The sequence below is a fragment of the Dromaius novaehollandiae genome, chromosome 9 (genome assembly GCF_036370855.1).
Source record: "Dromaius novaehollandiae isolate bDroNov1 chromosome 9, bDroNov1.hap1, whole genome shotgun sequence".
NCBI classification, from domain to species: domain Eukaryota; kingdom Metazoa; phylum Chordata; class Aves; order Casuariiformes; family Dromaiidae; genus Dromaius; species Dromaius novaehollandiae.
This window is the reverse complement of record NC_088106.1, coordinates 21,534,912-21,557,505: the sequence shown is the minus strand read 5'-3', so window position 1 is coordinate 21,557,505 and position 22,594 is coordinate 21,534,912. Positions and strand designations below refer to the sequence as shown.

The following is a 22,594-nucleotide window of genomic DNA, read 5'->3' as shown; positions in this document are numbered from 1 at the left end:
GAAAGTCTCAAATTATTTTAAAAAGTCATTAAGGGGAGCTGAAGATAAGGACGGATGCCACTTCATATGTTGTCAGCCAGGCTTACAGTACAGCCTGATGGTCACTGAATGCCTCTGTCCCCAGCAGCAACTCACACATCACACTCCTACCTCCCTGATTCACAGATCCTATGAAAACTCTCTTGACCTCCCTGTAAGGAGTTCCTGTCTGCTCTCTCCCATCCTCCCTGCGACACCATGATACCAAACTTTCCAGCTTACCAGGGATCCCAGGCACCCCTTTACAAGCCCAGAGCAGAGCAGACACTTCCTTCAACCCCATGCCTTCTGCACCAGTGGCCCATACAGCCCTCCGGCACCTGAGAACATCCCGCAGTGACCGGCGACTGCGTCCCCCTCACCGCAGGCTCTCCCACATGCCTTTCACAATTCTTCTTCCGAGATAGCATCCACTGTCTCTATTGAGCTTTATCAGTCAGATCGGCAAAGACAACTACTATGGCGGGAGGCACCCTGGCACGCCAGACACAGATAACAACAGAAGTAAGCATTTGTAAGATTTCTGGGATCCCATGCATCTCTTCCTTTTCAGTAATGCTTTTAATATAGCAGTTTCTGAAATGTTTGAACCAATAATGTCAGCACAAAAAATACTGTATTGGGCTTGACCAACCAATTTCTCTCTCACACATACAATTTACAGAATATTTATGAGATGCTGCCTGTGTCATGGGTTTAGATTTAAGTCTATTAAGTCTAGTGAAATCTCATAACGGGAACTTAAGATATCATCCTGCAAAATTTTTACCTTCCAGATTTTTAATTCTTTTTTTTTCCCCAATACAGGCTTTGTTGCCTGCCAAGTGGTTTAGAAAGCTGTAAACTAAGCTTCACCAATTTGTCTCGTGTGATGGAGGAACAGATTAGGATCAAGATGTGTGAAGGAAGTGTGTCCACACGAAGCTGCAAGACTGTCAAATGGGAAGAAGAGGAGAAATCAAAGAAGTATCAGATGCAAAAGAATTAAAGCCATGCCATTTTATACTTGAATTAAGGCAAAAAGGCTTTAGTACTTTTTACTCAATGCCACTTTTAAATTTAATTTTACATGTACTATGCTTTAATAATCATCCCAATAGACAAAGACAAGTGTAGCATGTCCTTATCCTGTGCTAAATGCAAGATAGCTCAAGACAGCTGATTCCCATCAATGATGCAGAGTAAGCTACCTGGCTTACTACTTCCCTCATCAAGCAGCCGGAACACGGCAACTGTAAGTCCAAGCTGGTGAGGGGCTGCAAGTTCAAAACCACACATACTTCACAGTACTTTGCTTGTGTGCTTATATCCCGTACACACATACTAGCCATGTTTGCACCTATCACTTTATTTACAAATAAACAGGCTGTAAAGACAACATGTGGTATTGTTTTCTTGTTTAGAAGTTAAATAATTTTCTACTTTAAAGTGTTTAGTTTCTTTCTAATAAAAATGCTAGATGAGAACAACTTTCATCTAGCAATTAAAAAGGCAAATATACAGATCTTGACTATGCCACCAAAACGGCAAAATTAACACCAAAAATAAACTCGTGCATTCCAAACTTGACAACTGTTTGTAAAAACATCTGAATAAAAACACTGCCCCTACCTAGTCTCTCCATCTATTATTAATTAACCAGCATGACTGGATTACTGCAGGAATGTAACTTGCTTGCAGAAGGGTAACCAGTAGATGTTGGCAGCAAAAGGCAATTCTGTTCCAAGGATTCCAGCTATACAAAATTTGGGTTTGGCTCCTCTGAAGCACTGCCTATCTGTCTTTTACCAAAACTTAATCATTTCTGCCACTTTCATTTTGACAAAAGTTAATGGATTTCAGTGAACAACATTTTAGTTGGCAAAAATTCTCTCCTCTCAAACTCTAGCATCCACCCTTTGTTCTTTGAATATAACTTTACAAAGACTGGTAGCTAGAATATTTATTGTGAAAAAGCTACTTAATATTTAACAGGGGAGCTACTCTTGGAAAGAACAACTGAAAATACAAGACTACTCTAACTTTGTTATACAATATGTGAGGTTAAACAGATTAACATTGTTTTTACCTATCTTACAATTAGTACTTCAGACAATCATGAAGTGTTATTTCAGAACTAATCTTATTCTTAATAAACAATAAACTTTTTTCCATACTTTTGGCTATAACTACTCAAACACAACATCCTTAAGCAAACTCCAACAAAGAAAAAGTAGCTTTGAATCTAAGAATATTCTACACAAACTGGGGTTCTTTTGTTCTAGTTTTCAGGACTTTTTGAACGAAGTCACTCTTTTCTCCCTCCTGGAAAGATTTATCTTATAGGTGGGCATCACCAGACATCTGAGCAATTTAGCCATTTTAAATTAATGGCATTTAACTACAAAAACTCAGTATTTAGCCTTTTGATTTAAAAAAAAAACTACTTCAACCCTATGCATTTTCTCTAAGCTTTCAGTCACCTTTTTATGTTTTCCTTGCGCACAGATACCTTTTGATTAATCAGGTTAAAGATCAGAGTACTGGAGCATCAGAGAACAGTTTAAGGCATCAGATAAAACAGCATTAAGTTACAGAAAGATTTTTCTCTACATCAATACCTGTAAAAGCCTCTCAGCCACTGTAGTGATAGCCCAAACTCACAGGATCTTCAGCTCTTTGTCCATTTGACACAATCAGTGCTCCAGAACAATGAATTTTCCATATGGATAATTTAAATAAGCAGAATAGCTAGCAACAACAACAGGAAACTTTCCTCAAATTAAACCAGAATTTGAACTCAAATCTAAAAGTTTAGTGTCCTAATTGTTATCAAGTATAGACTGTAAACACAAGCATATACAAGGCACAAAAAGCCTCAGCCATTTGCTACATTTTATATGAACAGTATGGATTATGAATGCACGTATTATGAAAACAAGTGTTTGAGAGGCGCAGATGTGCTACAATTACACGACCGAGCCATAAATTATTTAGCCACTCCATACATGATATTTCCTCTCATACAAACAGCAAAAAGCCTCATATTCAAAGCAGTTTTTTGGAGTACACTTGCCTGGACCGCACCTCTTAAAACTAGGATTTTAGAAAATAAAATCTTTCCATCTGTGCCACAGCAATAACATGCTTTTCTCTGCATAGTGACAGCATTAACTCCATTTAGTAGGAGCAAAAAACTCCCCAAGCATCATGTATTATTTCTGCACACACCTCCCATCCATCCTTTGTAATCCAGCCAGAAGTAACCATTCAAGATACATAGTGGTGTATGACTTTCCTAATCAAACCTTGCAATAACAGGACAAAAATGTGATAGTCTATCTGGACCCACAGCCGGTGTATGGGGTCAAAGCAGACATGCCTCTTTTCTCAAAGACAGTAAGTATGGGTTTTATTGCAAGGAGTAAGTACAGGCATTTTCCCTAGATCTACAATCCTGTTATCTCTAAATATTATGTGGACTCAGAAAAAGTGAGGTTTAAATTCATTTCAGCAATATAGCTATTAATCAACTCTAAACTTTCCTCACAAAGACAAAAGAGGTGCGGGTCCATCATTTAACATGATGTATGCAGAGCCCTTTTCTCAGACGACACATCTTCAGGAACAAGATGTTTCTGCATGTAATTTGGACTGAATTACAGTTTCGAAAAGGCTGAAATGATAGAATGCAGACTACTCAGGACTTTTGTTGTTGCTGAGCTGATGCTTTTGCACACTGCCTAGAGCCTCTTTAAATAGTGTAATCCCAGCACAACTCTTTCATTAAATTGTGAATTAGTTCATTAGCCCATAACAAACAAGTTTTTACGTTGGTATTTATTTTGTTCCATAGATGAAAAAACTGACTGGAAAGCAAATCAAAACTTTATCTGAGAAAGTCACAAAATGCCACCAGAAGGCCACAAGTCTTTTTGAAAAATCCCAGATCTCAGCAGTGATGCTTCAGCTAAAGTGGTTTCCTATTTTACTTTCAAATACTTTCTATGGTCCACTCTCCATTAGCAATTTACAGCAAACAATATCTGGAATATGAAATCATTTAAGCTGGAAGTTAGCTCTAAACTAAGCATTTTTGAGCATAGCAATATGATTTCAACACAACGTAATATAACAAAGTTAGATTTTTTGTCAAATAAAAAACTATACAGAATTATTCTGTACAAAAGTCTTCAATTTTAATTCCTAAAATTACATACCTTGTTTATGAGATGCTCAGTGACCACTTCTCTTAGTCCAGTGTAGAGTTTTTCTCCGTGTTTATGTAACACCATAGTATATGCGTTCCTATACAGCTCCTCAAAACTGAGGCCACTATTGTTCTTACGCTGGATCTCTTGGATTGCATTTTTCAGGAGATCCCAAATGCTGTTCACATATTTCTCGTCCATGGTCATCTGTAACATTAAAAAAATTACATTATTGCTTAGAATCAAGACAGACCCCTGTGGGAAGTTTTCTGCTGAAGTTGTGACAGTTTCCTGCTGCCAGCAGTAATGGCTTCTGCCACGTTTTGTGAATTTCAACATCACCAGGTTTCTCAAACATTAGCAAAAGAAAACCGGTGTTGACAAAACCAGCAAGAGTTTCAAGAAATAGTTATGAAAAGCATCATCCGAATGTTTTCTCCTTTAGATCTGTGAGTCCACAGAACACAACAGCAGAGCACGGGCAGCAGGGAGAGGTGGGTGACCATGGACATCATTAGCCTCTTCCCTACTTTGCCTCCACAATGCAACAGCTGATGGTCAGTTCATTTTCCTCCCATGCTAGCGTGCTACTTGGCACCTTATAAACCATACTGCAACACTGATCTGCTTAATTGGGCTCCAAATTAACTTGTGCAATAAAAGACAATAATGTCTGACACAGTCAGCAACCTTATTTAGCCATCTGCTTCAGCTAACTATGTTTTTCTTTATTTACAGTAATGTGTTAATGGCCAAAGTATTATGTGCCTACTACAGAGATATTTCAGTGTATTTAAACACTTAGAGGTGTTCCTGAAAAAAAAGATCTCTAAAATTACCAGCTGTATATAACATACTTCTATTGCACAAAGATTAAATGACTTCCTAAAAGATAGACAGCAAACTGTAAGCAGAATGTGCACCAGCTTGATCTGTTATTCACAAAATATATACTTTAGTAAATACACCAAATAAAGAGAAGTTCAGTGAACAAGAGAAGCTCTTTAAAAAGTCTCAATATAATAGCAACCCAATTTTTTCTGTCTTCAACTATGTACCAAATAGAGTAAATCACTTTACAATTGTGTTTTATCAATCCAAATTATTTGTCAAAACAAGATGCTTCAAAATACGATGCTTTACGGATAAAGCTGTACCTGGGATTGCACAGGCTCAATAAGGGTAGCAACAAGATGTGTGTTGTTGCCACTACATACAGTTTACAATATACTCAAGTGTCATCACTCAACTGAGAAAAACACATTTTAGCTGAAACAATTTAAAATGCAATGTTTAAAGTTAAGTTTGGTTTAGTTTATACAAAAATGAATCCATCTAACATTTTGTATCTGAAGAAAATGGCTGAAGAACAAAAAAAGCTACTATTCCCAGCATCGCTGTAGAGAAAGAAAATACCCTTGAGTCAACCCATATTTTCAAAGCAGCCTTGAATATGAAAACAGAAAGTAATAACAGAGTAAAGAATAACGGTATGACATTATAAAGGAAAAGCACGACCAACACTATTCTACCTCTCTTCTCCCTCTCCTTCCACCTGAAAAACACTAAGGGAAGAGTGGAAGCAAGGATAAGGAAGACTAGATTTGCCTTCATTTGTAATCAAATGCAACAATAAATAGAACTTCAATTAAAAAGACACTTTTAGATTCAATTTCAGAATATCAAGTTTTCCGGGCATTAAAAATAAAATTAAAGCTCATAATAAGGTGAGGTCATTTACTCCCTTGGAGGGAGAATGTGGTGATGAAAATCAAAACAAGAGACACACTCCTCCATTCTTCTAGTCTTTGGGAGTTTCAGTTAAGAATAAAGGTTTTCATGATTAAAAAAAAAAAAAACCCTACAATTTACTACTTTTTCCACTCTCCTGATACCAGAGCTATTAACCTACTAATCTGTATGTCTCTGAAACCTAAGAGTTATGTCAATGCGTATCTAAAAACAAGCAACCTGCAAACACACTTAGAAATTCTTAGCCTCCATTCTCCCAAAAATCAATACTCCAAAATAGCAAAGAAAAATGGTTGAATCGTCAAGTTTTTTTTTCCCCCTGCTATCTATAATATTTAAAGATTTTTCTTTTTAATTTGCATTTGGTACATTAGTGCCTCTTCAGGGAAATGATTTTCTAAAGCCTTCCTGAACAAGCGATTTTACAAGTACTGATAATGAAGGCAACCATTTAATATTGCAGAGAGCAATTAAAGTGAAAGCTTCTTAGTTTTTTATTTTAAAAAAAGTTTGATTTTTCACAGAAAGCACAGACTCCGAGCAACATTTACCTGTATCATTTCTCCCCTAGCTAATCACAAAAATCTCTCCGCCAACATGACAACCTTTTGATCTGAATTGCAATTTAATTGCCTCACCACACTTAAAAAAAACAAGAACATGATCAATACAAATCAGGCAAATCACAGACTACTAGTTTGAGGAGGTATTACAGCATTGCTGTTTCTTCTGTAGTCAGTCAGTAAACATTTTTATCTGTTGCATGTGAGCAGTACACCTAATAATTCCAATCTGTTCAGGAAAAAGTTAAAAGCAAACTGTTCATTACTGCTACTTTTAATTCAAATATTATTAACAAAACAAAAAAGATCGCAAGACTATTTCTCCAAACTCACTAAATACGAACACAGAACTTTCTGCCACTTACTGACTTGCTTTATCTGTGTGGTTTTCTGAGAAACAGGTTTGCTAAAGTACTAGGACATCAAGTTAGAAGAGTTCTGTCTTCTAAAAAGCATCAAACTTAGCTGGCTTGTTTTTTCAACAGTGTCTTCTAGCAAATCAAAGATTCCTAACATTTTAAATAACTGCACTGTATCAAACAGTAAGTAAAGCTTTAGCAAAAATATGTTATCATTTTCTATTCACTTTGAAAAGTTGTCCAGCTTTGGAGCAGAAAAGCTGCTCCTATGTTATCATCTTTAAACCTATAGAAAAAAGTCAATGACTAATTCTACTCCTGGATTATTTAACTTGCAAGTTCATGTCTTTCTGTTCCCCTTCCTATATCAGACTTGCACGGACATTTCCAAAAGAATAATGTAGAAATAAAACTAGTTTGTGATGCTACTACAACATTTTTTACATCTTCAGAACTCTGGAGAACAGCTTCTCTAACACCGCTGTTAAAAAACTATGAACCTAATCCTGCAGTTGATCCAACAGTGAAGATTTATGCAACTCTAGATCCCTACAAACAAGGAATCTAAGTTGCCCACTTCCACAAATCTGATTACAAGATCAGAGCCTACATGCTATTCCATGCCCACTCCCAGATTTATTGTAAACTCTTTATGGTTACATTGTAAAACTGAATTGCACAGTTGTAATACAGCTGCCATGCTTGTGAACCCAGATTCACATAGACCTGAAGAAGCCAATGTCTAAATATAAGAAAAGTGTTCATTTACTTCAGTTTACCTGAAGATTACCTTTCTTTGGAAATGCAAAAAAGGTCAAGTGTGGTACTAGCAGGAGGCAGGCTGTTCAGCTTTGTAAGAAACCACTAGTTGGAAAACTTCCAAACACCACTGCCCTAATGCTAATGATGCAAAAATGTAACTCAAACAGAAAGGTCTGAACACAAAATGTAGCCAAGTGAGGAAATTACACTACAACATCATTGTACGTGAAGTACTAGAGTTTCATAGAAAAACAAAGTCTGCAAAGAATTGAAAAGGTCCTCTATTCCACAGTGTTGCCTCAATACAGGATCAGCTGTATCTAAGCCCTGTCTTAGAAGATGTTTGTCTATCCTTTTAAAAACTGAGACAGAACCAACCAACACTGTCAATCTATTGCAATTATCTAAAGAGCGAGACACCAATAGATAAAGCTAGGAAGAGTCCTAAATATGCTTCTTAGCAACTCCTTCCTACAAGCTAACACTATTGATATTATCTCTTTTGAGTAACTTCATTAGCACTCCTTAAATCTAAAGGGGCAAACAGCTGGATTCCAACAGTCTGGATATTAACATATATCCATTCATATAGAAAAGTATTAGCTCCCTTCTAGTCGCACAGGTTACAGCTGTACACCAAGAAAGCAAGATCAGGGCTTCCTGAGTAAGGGTGAGCTATTAAAACTGCCAGTACTGGTCTTCCAACTGAAATGCACTGGGGAACAAGACTATGAACTTGTGGCCATTGCTGCAACAAGGCGCTTTTTTCCCTAGCTTTTACACCTGCAGTCAAAAAACAACACTGAAACTCCCAGATTCAGACAGAACATGAAATACACCTACTACTGGAAATCCAGACACCTTTGTATAGGAATAAATACTTTGGGGTTTAATTTCCATTCTATTCAACTTTTCCAACAATGTTTCCCTTGAAATCAAGTTCATTTCATATTCTTCTCAATGTAAGTTGTCCTTTGGTCATTTTGCCTTTACACTGTAAAACTTGTTCTTTCTTCGAGTACAACGTTTGAAGTGCTGCGAGTTGGAGGGAAAGGCAGTTAAGGAGCAAGCTGTTAGGAACTACTGCGCTCTTGTCAGCTTATTCTTATCAGGAGTAGCTACTCAGCCTTCTTAAAGAAGAGATAGGCAAGACAGAAGGGAGGAAGAGGTAGTAAGTGACCTACAGAATCTCTGCAGGAGTATCCACAGAGGTCTACCGACCAGCAGAAACAGGAGGCGTATGGACAGGTACTCATAAAACTAGTGTCACAGCCTCTTATCCTTCCTGTAACAAAAGTTTCTAGACAAATTCTGTAAAGTTCTCTCAAACATCTCAGACCAAACAGGCCACTGTTAATTCTCAGAAGTTTTAATAGACTGTAAAAACACTCTCAGAGTTTTTACTTAAAGTAAGGAGTTATAAATATTACTACTCAACATGTTTCTACAGACTAGCTGCACGGTGTTTACCACCACTCTACACACCACCAAGCAAAATGGATTAATTTAGGAATGATTACTGCAGAGCAATTTTTCCTCAAAATTTTGCAAAACACAACCAACACCTGGCTCGTTTTTTTTCCATGACATCCTTTAGGTCTAATACTCCAGAGCACTGGAGTGACAACTGCCTGTAATTACAGACTGCAAGTGTTTATGCTCTCTCTACCTTGAAGGAAGCAAGTGGATACCAACAATTAAAGTTAGTTAGCAGCTCTGAGTAAACATTTGCAACTAGTAATTGCAGACTACTCTGTCTCCCCCTTCCCTACAGGTCAGGGGACAAACAGGGCAGCAGCTGACTGTTGCCACCTAGATCTGTACTGTCACAGGAGTCCAGACCTACAGCCCAGAAGACACAAAACCTTCATTTCCATTCCAAGACAGGGAATTCATCAGGATGGTATTAAAGGATGCTAACTATTTTGTAACAGATTGTTTGCCTCGATCCTTCATCCTAGAAGGAGCTTGGCTGAGGTAATCCAGAGAAAAAGCAGGAGTGACACCTTTCCTGTTTCAGAACCTTAACACTATTTGAATTTTTACAAACCCTTCCAATATTGTCATTAACTTAGAAGACAAGAATTTACAATGACAGAGAGATACCTTCCAGTGTTTGATCCATGAAAATCTAAAAAAAAAAAAAAAAAAAAAAAAAAAAAAAAAAAAAAAAAAAAAAAAAAAAAAAAAGGCATATTAGGATATGGAAATAGAAATTCTTCAACTATAGAGCAGACACAATGCATTCCTATTAATGACATGGAAAGCTCAATATTCACACTCCTCTGAAGTTTGAAATCGTCATCAATATTTGAATATCTTCATCAGCATATCACCAAGAGGATGCACAGGCTGCACTTCATTGCCCAAGAAATATTTTTAGTCAAGAAGTCAACAATTCCATAACACACTCGCAAATAAAAACAACTAATCTCTGATAACCAGATACATCAGGCATAATACTCCTTCACAGGGTTATCTGAATAGGTTTTGGCTGTTATGCACTGAAAAACATGAATAGAAGCTAAGAGAAGGGATAAAGAAAGGAAGTAAGGAGCACCTTGACCTTCCCACTGTTCTTCTGCATCTGGGCTACTCCATTTTAGCCATTTGCTGCAGGAGTTGTAAGAAAGCCATAGCACTGTGTCACCAAAACTGGTCTTAATAACCAGATTTTTGCTCTTAGGTGACCTGTAACAACAATTGGAGATGGTGATACAGTATTTTCCACATCTTGTAGGAGTGTCAGGAAATGCCTACTACACTATTATACACCCTCAGAGGGTGTGGGGAAAAATCTATACCTATAGATAGTTTATGGCATCTGGCAGTTATCCTTTATGATACTCAATACTGGCACCACTTTTACCATCTGTGGTTTGTTCTTCACTCATTCCTTGATGTTCAAGTCTTGCTCCTGTTTTGGTGGGCTACCCTTCCACTAGGCTTCTCCAGTTTCCAGCGGCAAGGAGTATTAATGGCCTGCACTGGGTTGCCATTCTAGGCTCAAAAAATAAGCAGAGTAACCAGTGTTAAGAATCTCCCTATAAAGGCTGGGAGAAAAATCAACCAAAAAGAGCCAAAAGGGCTCTAGCCTCTGCAAAACAGGCAGGACTCCATGAAAGAACTCAGTAGCAGAAATGCAGGAATCACAATATCCATCTCTCCTTCCCAGCTCTATCAGGCTTTGCTCAGCAAAAGCAGAACTGTAAGTAAGCAGAATTCCCAATTAAGACCACCACCCCTCCAAAAAAAAGGGAAGGAGACATCTTTTTGTCAATTAAAACAGAATCCCAAAACTGCAGGATTTTAGGCAAAACTCTTTTCCACTTCATTTTTTTAAGTGCCTTCAGCAGCAATAAAATGTTATTCTGCCAGCATGCAGATGAAGAGGTAAATAGAATAAAAATCGATTTCTTAAAAGATGAAGTCACACCTCCTTCCTAGTGATTGATAGATTTGGTCTACCTCCAAGGCACTGTCTCAGGGCACTGCTGGTCTCATTACAAAACAAGTGCTGTTTTGGAGTTGGGGCCTCAGGAGGAAGGGATCTGTTGTTTTTTCAAAATAAGTTCTACAGCAAATTATAATATTCTCTAAGAACTTCCTTTTCTAATAAAAGTAAAGGGTGGGGGAGATTTGCTCCTCCCAGCAAATGGTAACATTTGTCTGCTTTATAGGCAAACCGCACGATAGCCGTTCACCACTCTATATGAAAAGTTTAAGACAAGTCCTTAACAAACAAACTGTCATACTGAAGCAATGGTTTTGACAGGTTTAGAAGACTGGCGAAATTTAAACAAAGTTCACATACTAATTTTGCTTTCCTATTTTAGGAAATGATTTAGAAAAATGAGATTAATCCTGAACTCATAACATACTGTAGTTATTCTAGATTTCAATTTCTGTCTAATGCAACTTCTTCATTTTCCCTAAATGCCCCTCCCCAATTTTAATCTTACAGACCTGTGGAACAACATATCCTGGAAAAGAGGAAAAAAATTAAAATGACTCCTGCCACATATCTATTTTATTCTGAAGTGTAACTATGTATGTAATTTTAAATAGCTATCAGTTACTTGAATAAACACGGGTCAAAAGATAATCCAAAGCCTTTTATTTCTAAAAAAATAAAATAAAATAAGCACACACCACCCAGAAACAATGAAGACAATCTGGAAATGCTGACAGCCTTAAGTATAAAGTAAATGCAAAATTTGAGAGTCCTGATTCTGTAAATAGAAACATCTTTCCATTTACAGAACTTACCTCCCTTTCCCAAAACTAAACTCATGTTAACAATTTGTGGCTACTAATAAACTATAAGAAACCTTCACATACAGAAAAACCATGGTCAGCAGCCTTTCATAGAACTATTTCACAGTTTAGTGCACATATTTAGTCTGTAAATATTACTAGAGATTAAATCATTACCTTATGACAGCTGTAAATAGCAGAAGCACAGCACATAATAGCATCTATTTCATTCAGAATTTTAGCGCCATATTGTGTAGTTACTACTCTTTAACACTGTTTCAAACTCTTTGATTTGCCAGTCCTTTCCATTTTTCCATTAGAGACACAGACTCTTTCACAGCAAATTTAAGTCCATGGACAAGATCTACCTATCTTTCTTTCTCTCCTACAGATTCACTAGAGGTAGTCTACAAACTACATTACACTATCTTAAAAGTAACTGACGAGTTTGATTAGCAATTTATAATGCTAAACTTACATGACACACCTTCAAATATTCATGCTCTTTGATACAGATTAAAGCAGAGTATTCCTTGTCTGAGTGGGTCAATGAAAAAGTGAAAGACAATTCACTAGTCTCTTTTTATTCACTTATTGACACCTGTGACTGACACAGAGCAGCCTCCAACACTCAGTACAGACCTATGTCAGCAGGTAAGGTAACAAAGCGTAACTCTGCCTCTTCTACACTCTTCTATCCTACTATTTATTTTCCACACAAGTTGAACCCCTTGAAATACACAAATACTTTAGTCAGTTTGGCTTTAGTGAGAAGGATGTTGGTCTCCCAGCAGAGGTTGGATACTGCTTAGTGAAAGGGGGGGGGGGGGGGGGGGAAGGAAAAAAAAAGAAAGAAAGAAAACAGACCAAAATTAACTTGTCTCTCCCATGTAAACTTTTAAAAATAATACTAATTACATTAGGAACTCTACCCTAGTATTATGTTTTACCCAAAGAAGATAGCAGAATGTTATTAAATTCAAAATACAAATATCTAGAGTTCTCAACTTACTACTTTTTTCAGCATCTGCAGATAAATAAGTGTTTTTTCAAATACCAGAAGGCATATCTGTAAATGAGGTAATCTTCCCCTGCCAAGCTGCAAGCCTCTACCCACCTCCCACTAAGATATGAAACTTGGTTAAAAATAATAATAATGTTTTATTTTTAAATATAAATTAATTGTTTTTGCTCAAGCTTCTATCAACTGAATTGATAAGAGACTAGATATAGAAAAATTATAGTTCAAAAGACAGTTGACATTGCTATGGAACGGAAGCTCTTACACAGCCAAAATAGCAACACTGTCTATATTATTAATTGAGGTTCTTTAAAAAGAAACACTCCATGACATTTCTACAATGCTCATTACTATTACAATGCCCGAAAATGGAGAATGATTACAAGACACCTATAATGAAACTTCTTAATTTCCAAGAACACTTCAACCTAAGAACGGTAAGGAAGAACTGTCTCTACTTCTGGGACTTCTCTCACTACTTTGGAAACTCTGTTAGAGCTGAAGTTTAGATTTAGGTTTACATTTCAAATAAATCTTTTCTTTCACGTTTAACTTTGCAGGATAACAGAAGAATTGTCAGATATGAAATATGTTTTTGGCTTATTTCAATAGTCCTATTTCTGACTGTGATTTTGTATAGATTACTTAAGGTGCAAATAACACCTGTGGAAAAAAGAGTACAGCTTACCAGCAGGTCAGGATTATATGACTCAAAAAAAAAAAAAAATTCCATTCTGAATGAATCGGAGGAATAAATATAAATACTATATCTGACACCAAAAATCTGCCTACTTCCTCTCTCCTGCCCAAAAGAATATCAGTATTTTGCAGAACAAAGAGAAGGTCAGAGTCCTCCTGACTGACTTGAAAAGTAGCGATCCTAAAACTAGTTTCCTCAAATTCAAGTTATAGGGGGAAAAAAAACCCTGAAAGGTTTGCATAACAGCAGAAAATATAATCCTGAAAGAAATAAAAGAGCTTTAAATTTTCCATCCTAAACAAAGGTGGCGTCAAAAGGAAATATTTTGAATCTATTCAGAACACCAAAACCGGAATGAACAAGAGCTGAATTTTCAGAAGCAAAACATCCCTCGTCTCTTTCCAGCTGGACTCTGGAGGTCTAGAGCACACGGAGAGAGGCAGGCAGTTTTGCATGTCAAGAGTTCAGGTGCGTGCCCCTAGGTGTCAAACAAAAGCTCATCAAGTAGGAAATGACAAACAGTGAAAGAGCAGCACAAAATTTTATCAGTTACCAGGCATTCCTTTCACCATTTCCAAATAAGGGCCAGACTCCAATAACTTCATCCACGTCGTAGTATTTCACTCAGCAATAGAACTGGTAGAACAGCTAAGGGCACACTTTTCAGAGTCTGAGGACTATGTAAATATGAGCAAACTGCCACAAAGTTAGTTCTGTCTCAAATTCTCACAAAGCAGCTTGCTTGGATTAGGTGGCCACATGCAGGCTCTTATGCTGCAGTGGAGGGAAGGTGGCTCAGTCTTCTTCCACTGACATTACTTCCTAATTATCAAAGACTTAAGAGCAGAAAGCAAAGGTGTTTGTTTGTCTATAACCTAACAAAGTTGATGAGCAGAAATAACAAATTGCTGAAATTCTTAAATTTCAAAGGAATTCAGGTCCCTAACTCCCCTCATCTCCTTTTAAAAATCCAGGTGGAGGACTGCAATGTTCCAGATAGCATCTAAAATAGGTTGTTTGGTAATTGCCATAACAGATGAAGGGTCACTGTCCAAAGAAGCAACTCTGTTACACATCAGCCTTCTTCTCATATCATTCATAACTGTATACAAATACAGATTTTTTTTTTTTACTCAAGTCAAAATGTATTAAAATTTGGTTTAGTATGATCATACTTCTGTTAGTTTAAGATCAACATCCCAACACTAAAAAGTGGAAATAATAACTTTTATTCAATAAGTGGCAAATTTGGGCAATGTATTTTTTCAGTAAATCTTTCATATTAGTTACTTGCATAATACTAAAATTATAACAACTTTAAAGCATAATGGAGATAGTTCTTAACTGGGACTGAGAAACACTGTCGGGGAAAGAATAGTGCTATTCTACACACCCATAACTTCCGTGGAAGACACCAAGTCTCAGGGGTATCATCTTCAACTGAAAAAAATCCATTAGTTCATTAACTTTCCAGCCTCGATGACCTGGATTCAAAAAAGCTTCCCTGAATGGCCCATTCCTGGCCCATTCACCTTCAGTGTAAATCCCACAAGAATTAGAGAGGTGCGTGTGGGTGTTTTTAATTAACCTACAAGTGGTTCAGCATTATAGAGTTGTTCAATATCAATGTTCAATTGTTCAAAGAGGAAACCTATGAAATACATACCAGATACAGACACACATACAGACCACATTCAGATAACAGACACATTTCCTTAAGACATTTCAAAACAAGAAACACAAAAAAACTATTTTGGGAGATGAATGGGAAAGAAAGGGGGAAAATAAGGACCGTCAGAGGTTTTCTGGGGTTGATGATAACTTCTTTTCCATAGTAATAACGGCATAATAATTCAAGAACTTTTATGGTAGATAAAAGATAAAATTTTATGGTAGATAAAGAGACCAACAGGAAGGTAAATTTTTTCAGTTTACCAGTGGAGGGATAGGAAGAAGAAGATGCACTTAATAGATCATTTAGAGATTTACAGATAATCAATATTGTTGCATTCTGACAATAACCTTTCTTTTTTGCACCACAGAATGTATATACCATCAGCAGATACACATAGCAGCAGTGTGGGGAAAAGCAAAACTAACACTGAAACAAGTGCAACAAAAAAATAAAATAAAAAGCCAGAGTTACACACAGACATTACATCCATGTATATGATACTACTAAAAATTTGGTCCATCCAGATTCTACCAACATGTTAAAAGCAAAGGGAATAACAAGAAAGGAAGAAGACAAACTATTAATTTCAATAAAGATTATTCAGGTACAAAATGTAAGAAATGCGTGCATGTCCTGTATTCAGACTACATGTAGTACAAGAAGTGAACTCCATGAATTTTTGATGATGTAAGTTCCAGTTTTTGGTTTTATATCTTTCACATGCATAACTTCAGTTATTGTAGTCTGCATTTATGAGTTTATTTTTATTAGTATTAAACAAAAAATGGCATTTCCACAGAAGAATACATCTCATCCATAACTATAAAAAAATAAAGCAAGTTTTCCATGCACAGGTTACATACTATTCTACGCTAACCTAAAAGCAAGACAGTTTCAGCTCTTCAAACACTAGTTTTATGAGTAACTAATTAAAAAAATCTAGTCAACTCCAGAGCAAGCATTGTCCAAATGTAAATACGTAAATAGTTTTCTCCTCGTTACTACATTCAGATATTAAATGCAGATTTTTTTCCCTTCCCTAAGCTGTATAAGATGTCTACACAGGAGTTCCTCTGTTAAATCATCTAACAGTATTTACTGCTGTTGGTACTCTAATATTTGCACCTTTACAAAAAAAAAACCAACAACTCCTACTGGTTTTAATTGTACTTCAGAAAAATAAAAGTCATACAATAAGAAATATGCTTGGTCTTGCTAATTTGCTTCTATAATGCCTAATTTTATTCCTCGTTTCCTCAAAAACTGACTCAGAACAAGAACAGGAGCTCACTCCTCCAAGAGTTGGTTTTCTACACATATAGCTACTAGTAATCAAATTTCATATCCAGTGATCGTATGTGTAATCCATGGGTCAGGAACTTATGCTGAACTGTAACAGAATTATTATGTTTTGTGAATGGACTCAATCTATCTATCTTAAGAGTATCCATCCCAATCTATCATAAAATGTTTTTACCACATACAGAGACATGCCAGACACCGCAGATCATTCGTGGTCATGAAAATTTAGAAGTTTGTGCATTGAGACTACCTGTCCTACAGATCAAAGGCAGAGCCTTCAGAACACCTATCTGAAGTTCTGAGAAACATTGCCATGCTACGCGAAGTACACCTGCCCAGAACAGATTAAAAGAAAGCAACTTTTTGAAAAATTCTAATACTAAGAAATTTTCTAGAAAAAGCTTCTAAGTTATATACTAGAATAACAATTTTTTATGTGGAATACCAAAACTATTAATCAGTTCTGAAGCGTCTCTCTCATATCTCCTTTATCCACCACTGTCTAGCAGGAAAAAATGTTAATTCCTGTTTAATAACACATTGCTACATAACACAACAACAGAGGGGGAAAAAATCCTACCTATCCACTTGAAAGACTTAGGTAGAACCATCTAATTAAAAATCTTCACAGAATGCTAATGGGGTTTATTTATACTCTCACAAAAAAAGAAAAAAAAAAAAAAAGCAAATTTCACCAAATACTGACAAGATCCACAGACAGCAATATTCTCTCCAACACCATGCAAGGGTATTTATTCAAAATCAGACCAATTAGAATGACAGTTGCTCAGTATTTAAGAACAAACTAACAAGGAAAACAAACTCACAGCTGAACCCCAAACGCCTACAGAACTCTGAAATTCTAACAGATATACAGAACTGATGACTATGCAGTTCTGGCCTACTTGTGAGATTAGGTAAAACCACAACTAAAAGGAAGTATTTTCATTTTTTTTTTAAGTACTCAAAGTCTATGCTGAAATTAGTATTAACAGCTCTTAAAAAAAAAAAAAACTAAAATGTAATATTAAGGCATTCAATCTGCTCATTTATCCCCCCCCCAAAGGTCAGTGAAAATGGGAAGCTGTTCATAAAGTTAACTGTCCAGTCAACAGCAAGTATTTCCTTAATTCTGTAGTGGTAGTTTATACCACAACAATACCTTTTTACTTTGAATATGATAGATAGTGTTTTAGGTTTTTTGGTCTTCTTCATTTCACTGTTTTAAACTTACTGTAATTTTAGTTGTGAACATTAACTCATTAATACTGTGTATGCTATGTGGGTCAGTAGCTAAGATGCTCTTTAAAAACATGCTTGTGAACATAAAAAAATTAAGATTCACTATGCCACCCATGTGAGAACATTAAGTCAACTAGCTGGTCGGCAGTGAATTGCAGCACTCAGTGTGTTTACATTATTTTAATTAGAGCTGAACAAGCCTGCAGTAAACCATCCTCCAATTCTATTATCTTCCTGTCCCCCATGTCCCTCTACATGCCTAATATATTCAACAAACACAGCATGTATTTGTAAAGATCATAAGCCAAAGCAGCAATGCATATATTTCTTATGTGATCTAAATGCTTAAAAATTTAATTGCAGTTCAGCGTACTTTCTAGGGTCCATCTGCTACAAAGATGCTCAAGGAAGATACAAAATTCACATCAACTTCTTGAGTTGATAGACCTACATAATATAAATAGTAGCATAAACTTAACATACCTCATCTCAACTTGCATCATAAATTCCCTAAGGTTCAAAACAAATCACAGAAGAAATCTATGAAAAAAGATAAAAGGAGAAAAGGGAAGAAAAAGAATACTCCTTCTGCCTATACAAAGCCTAAAACAAATGATTGTTAGACTTAAAGAGAAAGGAACAGTGTCAATGAAAATATGAACCTTGGCACTTTCTCATATGAGAGTTAAATCCATTTATTTCTTCCTCAAAGAAAGTTCTGAAAACTTAGAACATCAATTGATAAATGGGTCTAGAAGGAACAAAAGGCTGGCTGCCTTTTTCACAAGACTGGGTGAAGCGAGAACTTTCTTGGTCACAAGTATTTCAGATAAAATTAAACAGTGAAGTTTATAGCTACTTAAAAGACTCATTCTATCTCAAATGCATGCGTAGGATCTCTCTAAATGCTTTCCAAAATTCCTATTCCAACTATATAAAAGTGATCCACCAGAACAGATAGTATTTTGCCAGCTCTCAGAACTATTTCACAGTGTTATTCAAGAGGAAAGATAGCTCTGCAGGAAATGAAAATGATTAAAAGCAGTGGAAAAAAAAATACAATTATAACACGTTCAAACCCAATAACCTATTTCAGGTCATGCTGGTTTTCAGAAACATCTATCCAACCAATTTTGTGTGGTGACAATGGACATACCGTATTAAGAGAGATTAATTCTTGCAAAAGTGTTCACTCAACATAGTTCAAAGCTACTTGTATAAATGTTGAAAATCAATTCCCAAATGCTTACTGAATTCTCATATACTGTTTATTTCTGTGAGAAATCCCCCCCCCCCCTTTTTTAAACCTTGTACAACTTTTCATTCAAAAAACATCTAAGGCTACTATTTTCACTAGCTAAGCAATCACAATGAAATAGCTCAAATACACTTGCTTGCTGGTGCAGACATCTCTCCAATAGTTTTTAAGTGCAAAACTAGCATGCTTTGGCACCACTTTTCACTGGTGAACTAAATCACATTAAAGTCAGATGTGCTGTATGATTGATTGAGAGCTTTTAAAGTATTCTTTTGACCAGCAAGAATGGCTCACTGAGAACTAAACGGCAAAAGCCAATTCAAGACTTAGAGTACTTTAAACTAAACTGGGGGTGGGAAGACAACAACCCCAAACACTTCTTCAAAACATGTGCCATTAATCCATGTTTTGTAGGAGTATCAAACCTGCATTTTTGCATAGTACCACTGCACTCCTTCAAATGATAAACAATACCGACAAACTATGCCCAACATATATCATTGACAATTACTCTACATGACACAAATCATGTCAATATTTTTAGTGTCCAAACACAGTGTATTTTTATTTTTTCCAATATTTATGAATTTGAGACAAGAAAGTTTAAAGACTGCTTAAGACAAGAGAACTGTACTCACTTGAAAGCCCTCCTATGCTAAGTTCCATCCATTGCTACGCTGAATGATACATGGTAGACTACATACAAATATAGAATAACTATATATTACGAAGGTGCTAAGAGTACTACAAGCAGTTATTGAAAGTAGCGCAACGTGAGTCTTCTACAGTGGTAGATAACATTATTAAACTGTGTAATCTTAACATGATCAGTTTGCTTTACTAGATATACACTAAACTTTCACAAGCTTAGTAAGCTTTATTCCCATCATTATTTCTAGATTTTAAAAATGCCCAAGGTCTCAAAAGAATGCACTTTCATCTGGACTATTTCTGGAGCAAAGAGTATAACTGCCTTTAATTCAAGCTGAACAACAGAATACAAAACAGTTCTTTCTAACAAACTAGGATTTTAAATTAGGCAAAGAAATATATTTTTCTGTTGTGAAGAGAAAAACTGGTTAAGGTTATAGAAAATCATTTCCCTCAGTTACTTTTGATTACTCTACAATCCACTTCAACATAGAATCCCTAGAACTCAAAGTTGCTGCGCTTTGAGGAAAGAAAAAGCAACTTCTCGGAGCACATACTGGGAGCTAATAAATGCTAAAGGACACTTCCGATGAGGGATATTCTGCCACCAATGACAAGAAATTATGTAACACTGAATCTAGAACAAAACTAATTCTAAAGCATAAAAATCTCTAGATACAACATCTGTGGTCAAAAGTTTTGGTCAATTTCTACTTACCCGATTTCTAATAATGCAAAAAAAAAAACTTTAAAGTAGTAATATTTTGGAAAATATTATTTCTCCCTTCCTTTTGCTACCGTAAAAATAGAACAATATCAAAAAAAATCAAAAAGATTATAAAAACAGAAAGTGTGAGACCTATGAAGACCTAAGAACCTATGCAGAAGTAAGTAACATAAAATTGCTATGTTCCACGAGCCTTACCTGTCCAATTTGGCTACCTCTAATGTAACATACTAATCAAAAGCTGCTGCCATGCAAGAAGCTAACTAAACAAAAACAGGTAGAGAGATGATCAATAAGATGACAAATTGCAGTAACATATGAAGAGTCTCTGGTAGTACTCTCAATTCAAAACTGAAAAGCAGAACCACCAAATTTGAGATAAAAGAGTGAGGATCAGTAACTGAAGTATGAATAGTTCGCATTCTAAATATAGATTCTATCCTGCAAACAAATGTAACCTCATTGACATGAATAATCCCACTGCAGTCACCAGCCCTATTCACAGGACCAAAGCTATACAAGCACTTAGATCACTAAAAAATTGGTGTTAGAACTTTACATGAACTATTCCTATAGAATTCTGCAATTATAAAAGATAAAACCCCCAAGTCTTTCACCCTAGTACATGCTCCTTTTCTGTAAGTGCTTTATCAACAGGATTGTCAACAAAACGTCTCAGGAAAGAAAAATCTTTTGAAGGGAACACCTGAAAAATTGCTGTGAACAGACATCAGCAAACACTTAAGATCCGTAGGCCTTGATGCCTATATATGCTTATTGCATTATTTGGGGGAGAAGATTTTTTTTTTTTTTTGAAAATTTTTAACCTAGATATTCTTTAAACAACTGAAAAGGAAAAAGAAACAATGTTAACACAAACAGTTTGAGAAGAAAAAAAAATGATGACAATGCTTGACTTTCTGTAAGAACAGGCCTCTCTATAAGCATTCTTCACCCACCCACCTAATTTCATACACTCGTTTACAAGAACGGTCAAAAAATAAAATGCAAACCAAAGTTCATCCCCTTGTTAAGCCTGCCTTTGTTGACTGACCCATATCTACATATGTACAGAGTTGTAATACATGGATCTGATAATCTAAAAATTGCTATTTTTTTGGTGTAGTTTGTTATAAAACATGGACATAACTTTTCTCATGGTTAATTTTTGCACAAGGTTTCCTATTATTTATTTGTAAAGCCCTGGCCACATTGCAGAAAGCCTTTTCCTGCATTCCCATAAGCCAAAATATCTAACAGCAATAACATTCTTGAAAAAGACTGTTTAAAAATATAATTTGGAGATCAAAAACCTTTCATCAGCTAAAACGCATACATTTCTTAGGCCACTTCTTTCTTTTGACTTTTATCAATAAATGTAACAGTCAATGATTACTTTTAAAAGTAGGGGAAGGAGTAAGAGGAAAGCAGTACAATTCAGACTACTGCGACTGAACCGGCTATGGAGAACATAAAGGATTCTTTAATTTCATTAGCAAAAGTTTCGATGAAGCAAACATATTGATATCTTATTTCCCTGGCAAGCAATATAAACAGGTATGTCCAGTTTCTTTACAGAGGCAAGGCACATTAGTTCTATACCACTGCCTACTAGGATAAGACGTAACATCAAAAAGTTACGCTAAACCTTAAAAGCCAATAACTCAACTAAGAATCTTCTTTTTAACACACAGATAGATGAACACGCACATGCTCCCTGGCAATCCTTAGGCAGGCTGAAGCCTTCCTACTTCTCTCATTCCTTCAACACCATTAATAGTACTGTAGCTGTTATTCTGTTGTAAGCTTTAATTGAACCAACTGTCAAAACACAGCAAGGTTTATGGCAGTATAAATTAATAAACTGGCTCATTCCCCTCAGTAGCTCAAAGAGATGGCATGCTGGTGGCTCTGCCGAACATGCGTGAAAGTTACCTATGCCCAGATGTTTATAGTAACACGCTCCACACACCTGGCATTTTGCCACCTAAATCCTATAATCATACGACTTATAGGCGCTTCTACAGCGTGGAGAGGGAAATAATTCACCGAGAGAAAACTCTCCCCAAGATGTAAACAAGCACACACACCCGCAC

The 22,594-nt window shown here is 36.1% G+C and overlaps 1 protein-coding gene across 1 annotated transcript in view; it reads right to left on the bottom strand.

Annotated features, from left to right (window-relative positions):
- CUL3 (cullin 3) overlaps positions 1 to 22,594 on the bottom strand; it is a 62,351-nt gene that overhangs the window by 39,166 nt on the left and 591 nt on the right. The window contains exon 2 of the mRNA XM_064516910.1: positions 4,239 to 4,436. Coding sequence (XP_064372980.1) covers positions 4,239 to 4,436 — 198 coding nt within the window. The remainder of the gene's footprint in view (positions 1 to 4,238; positions 4,437 to 22,594) is intronic.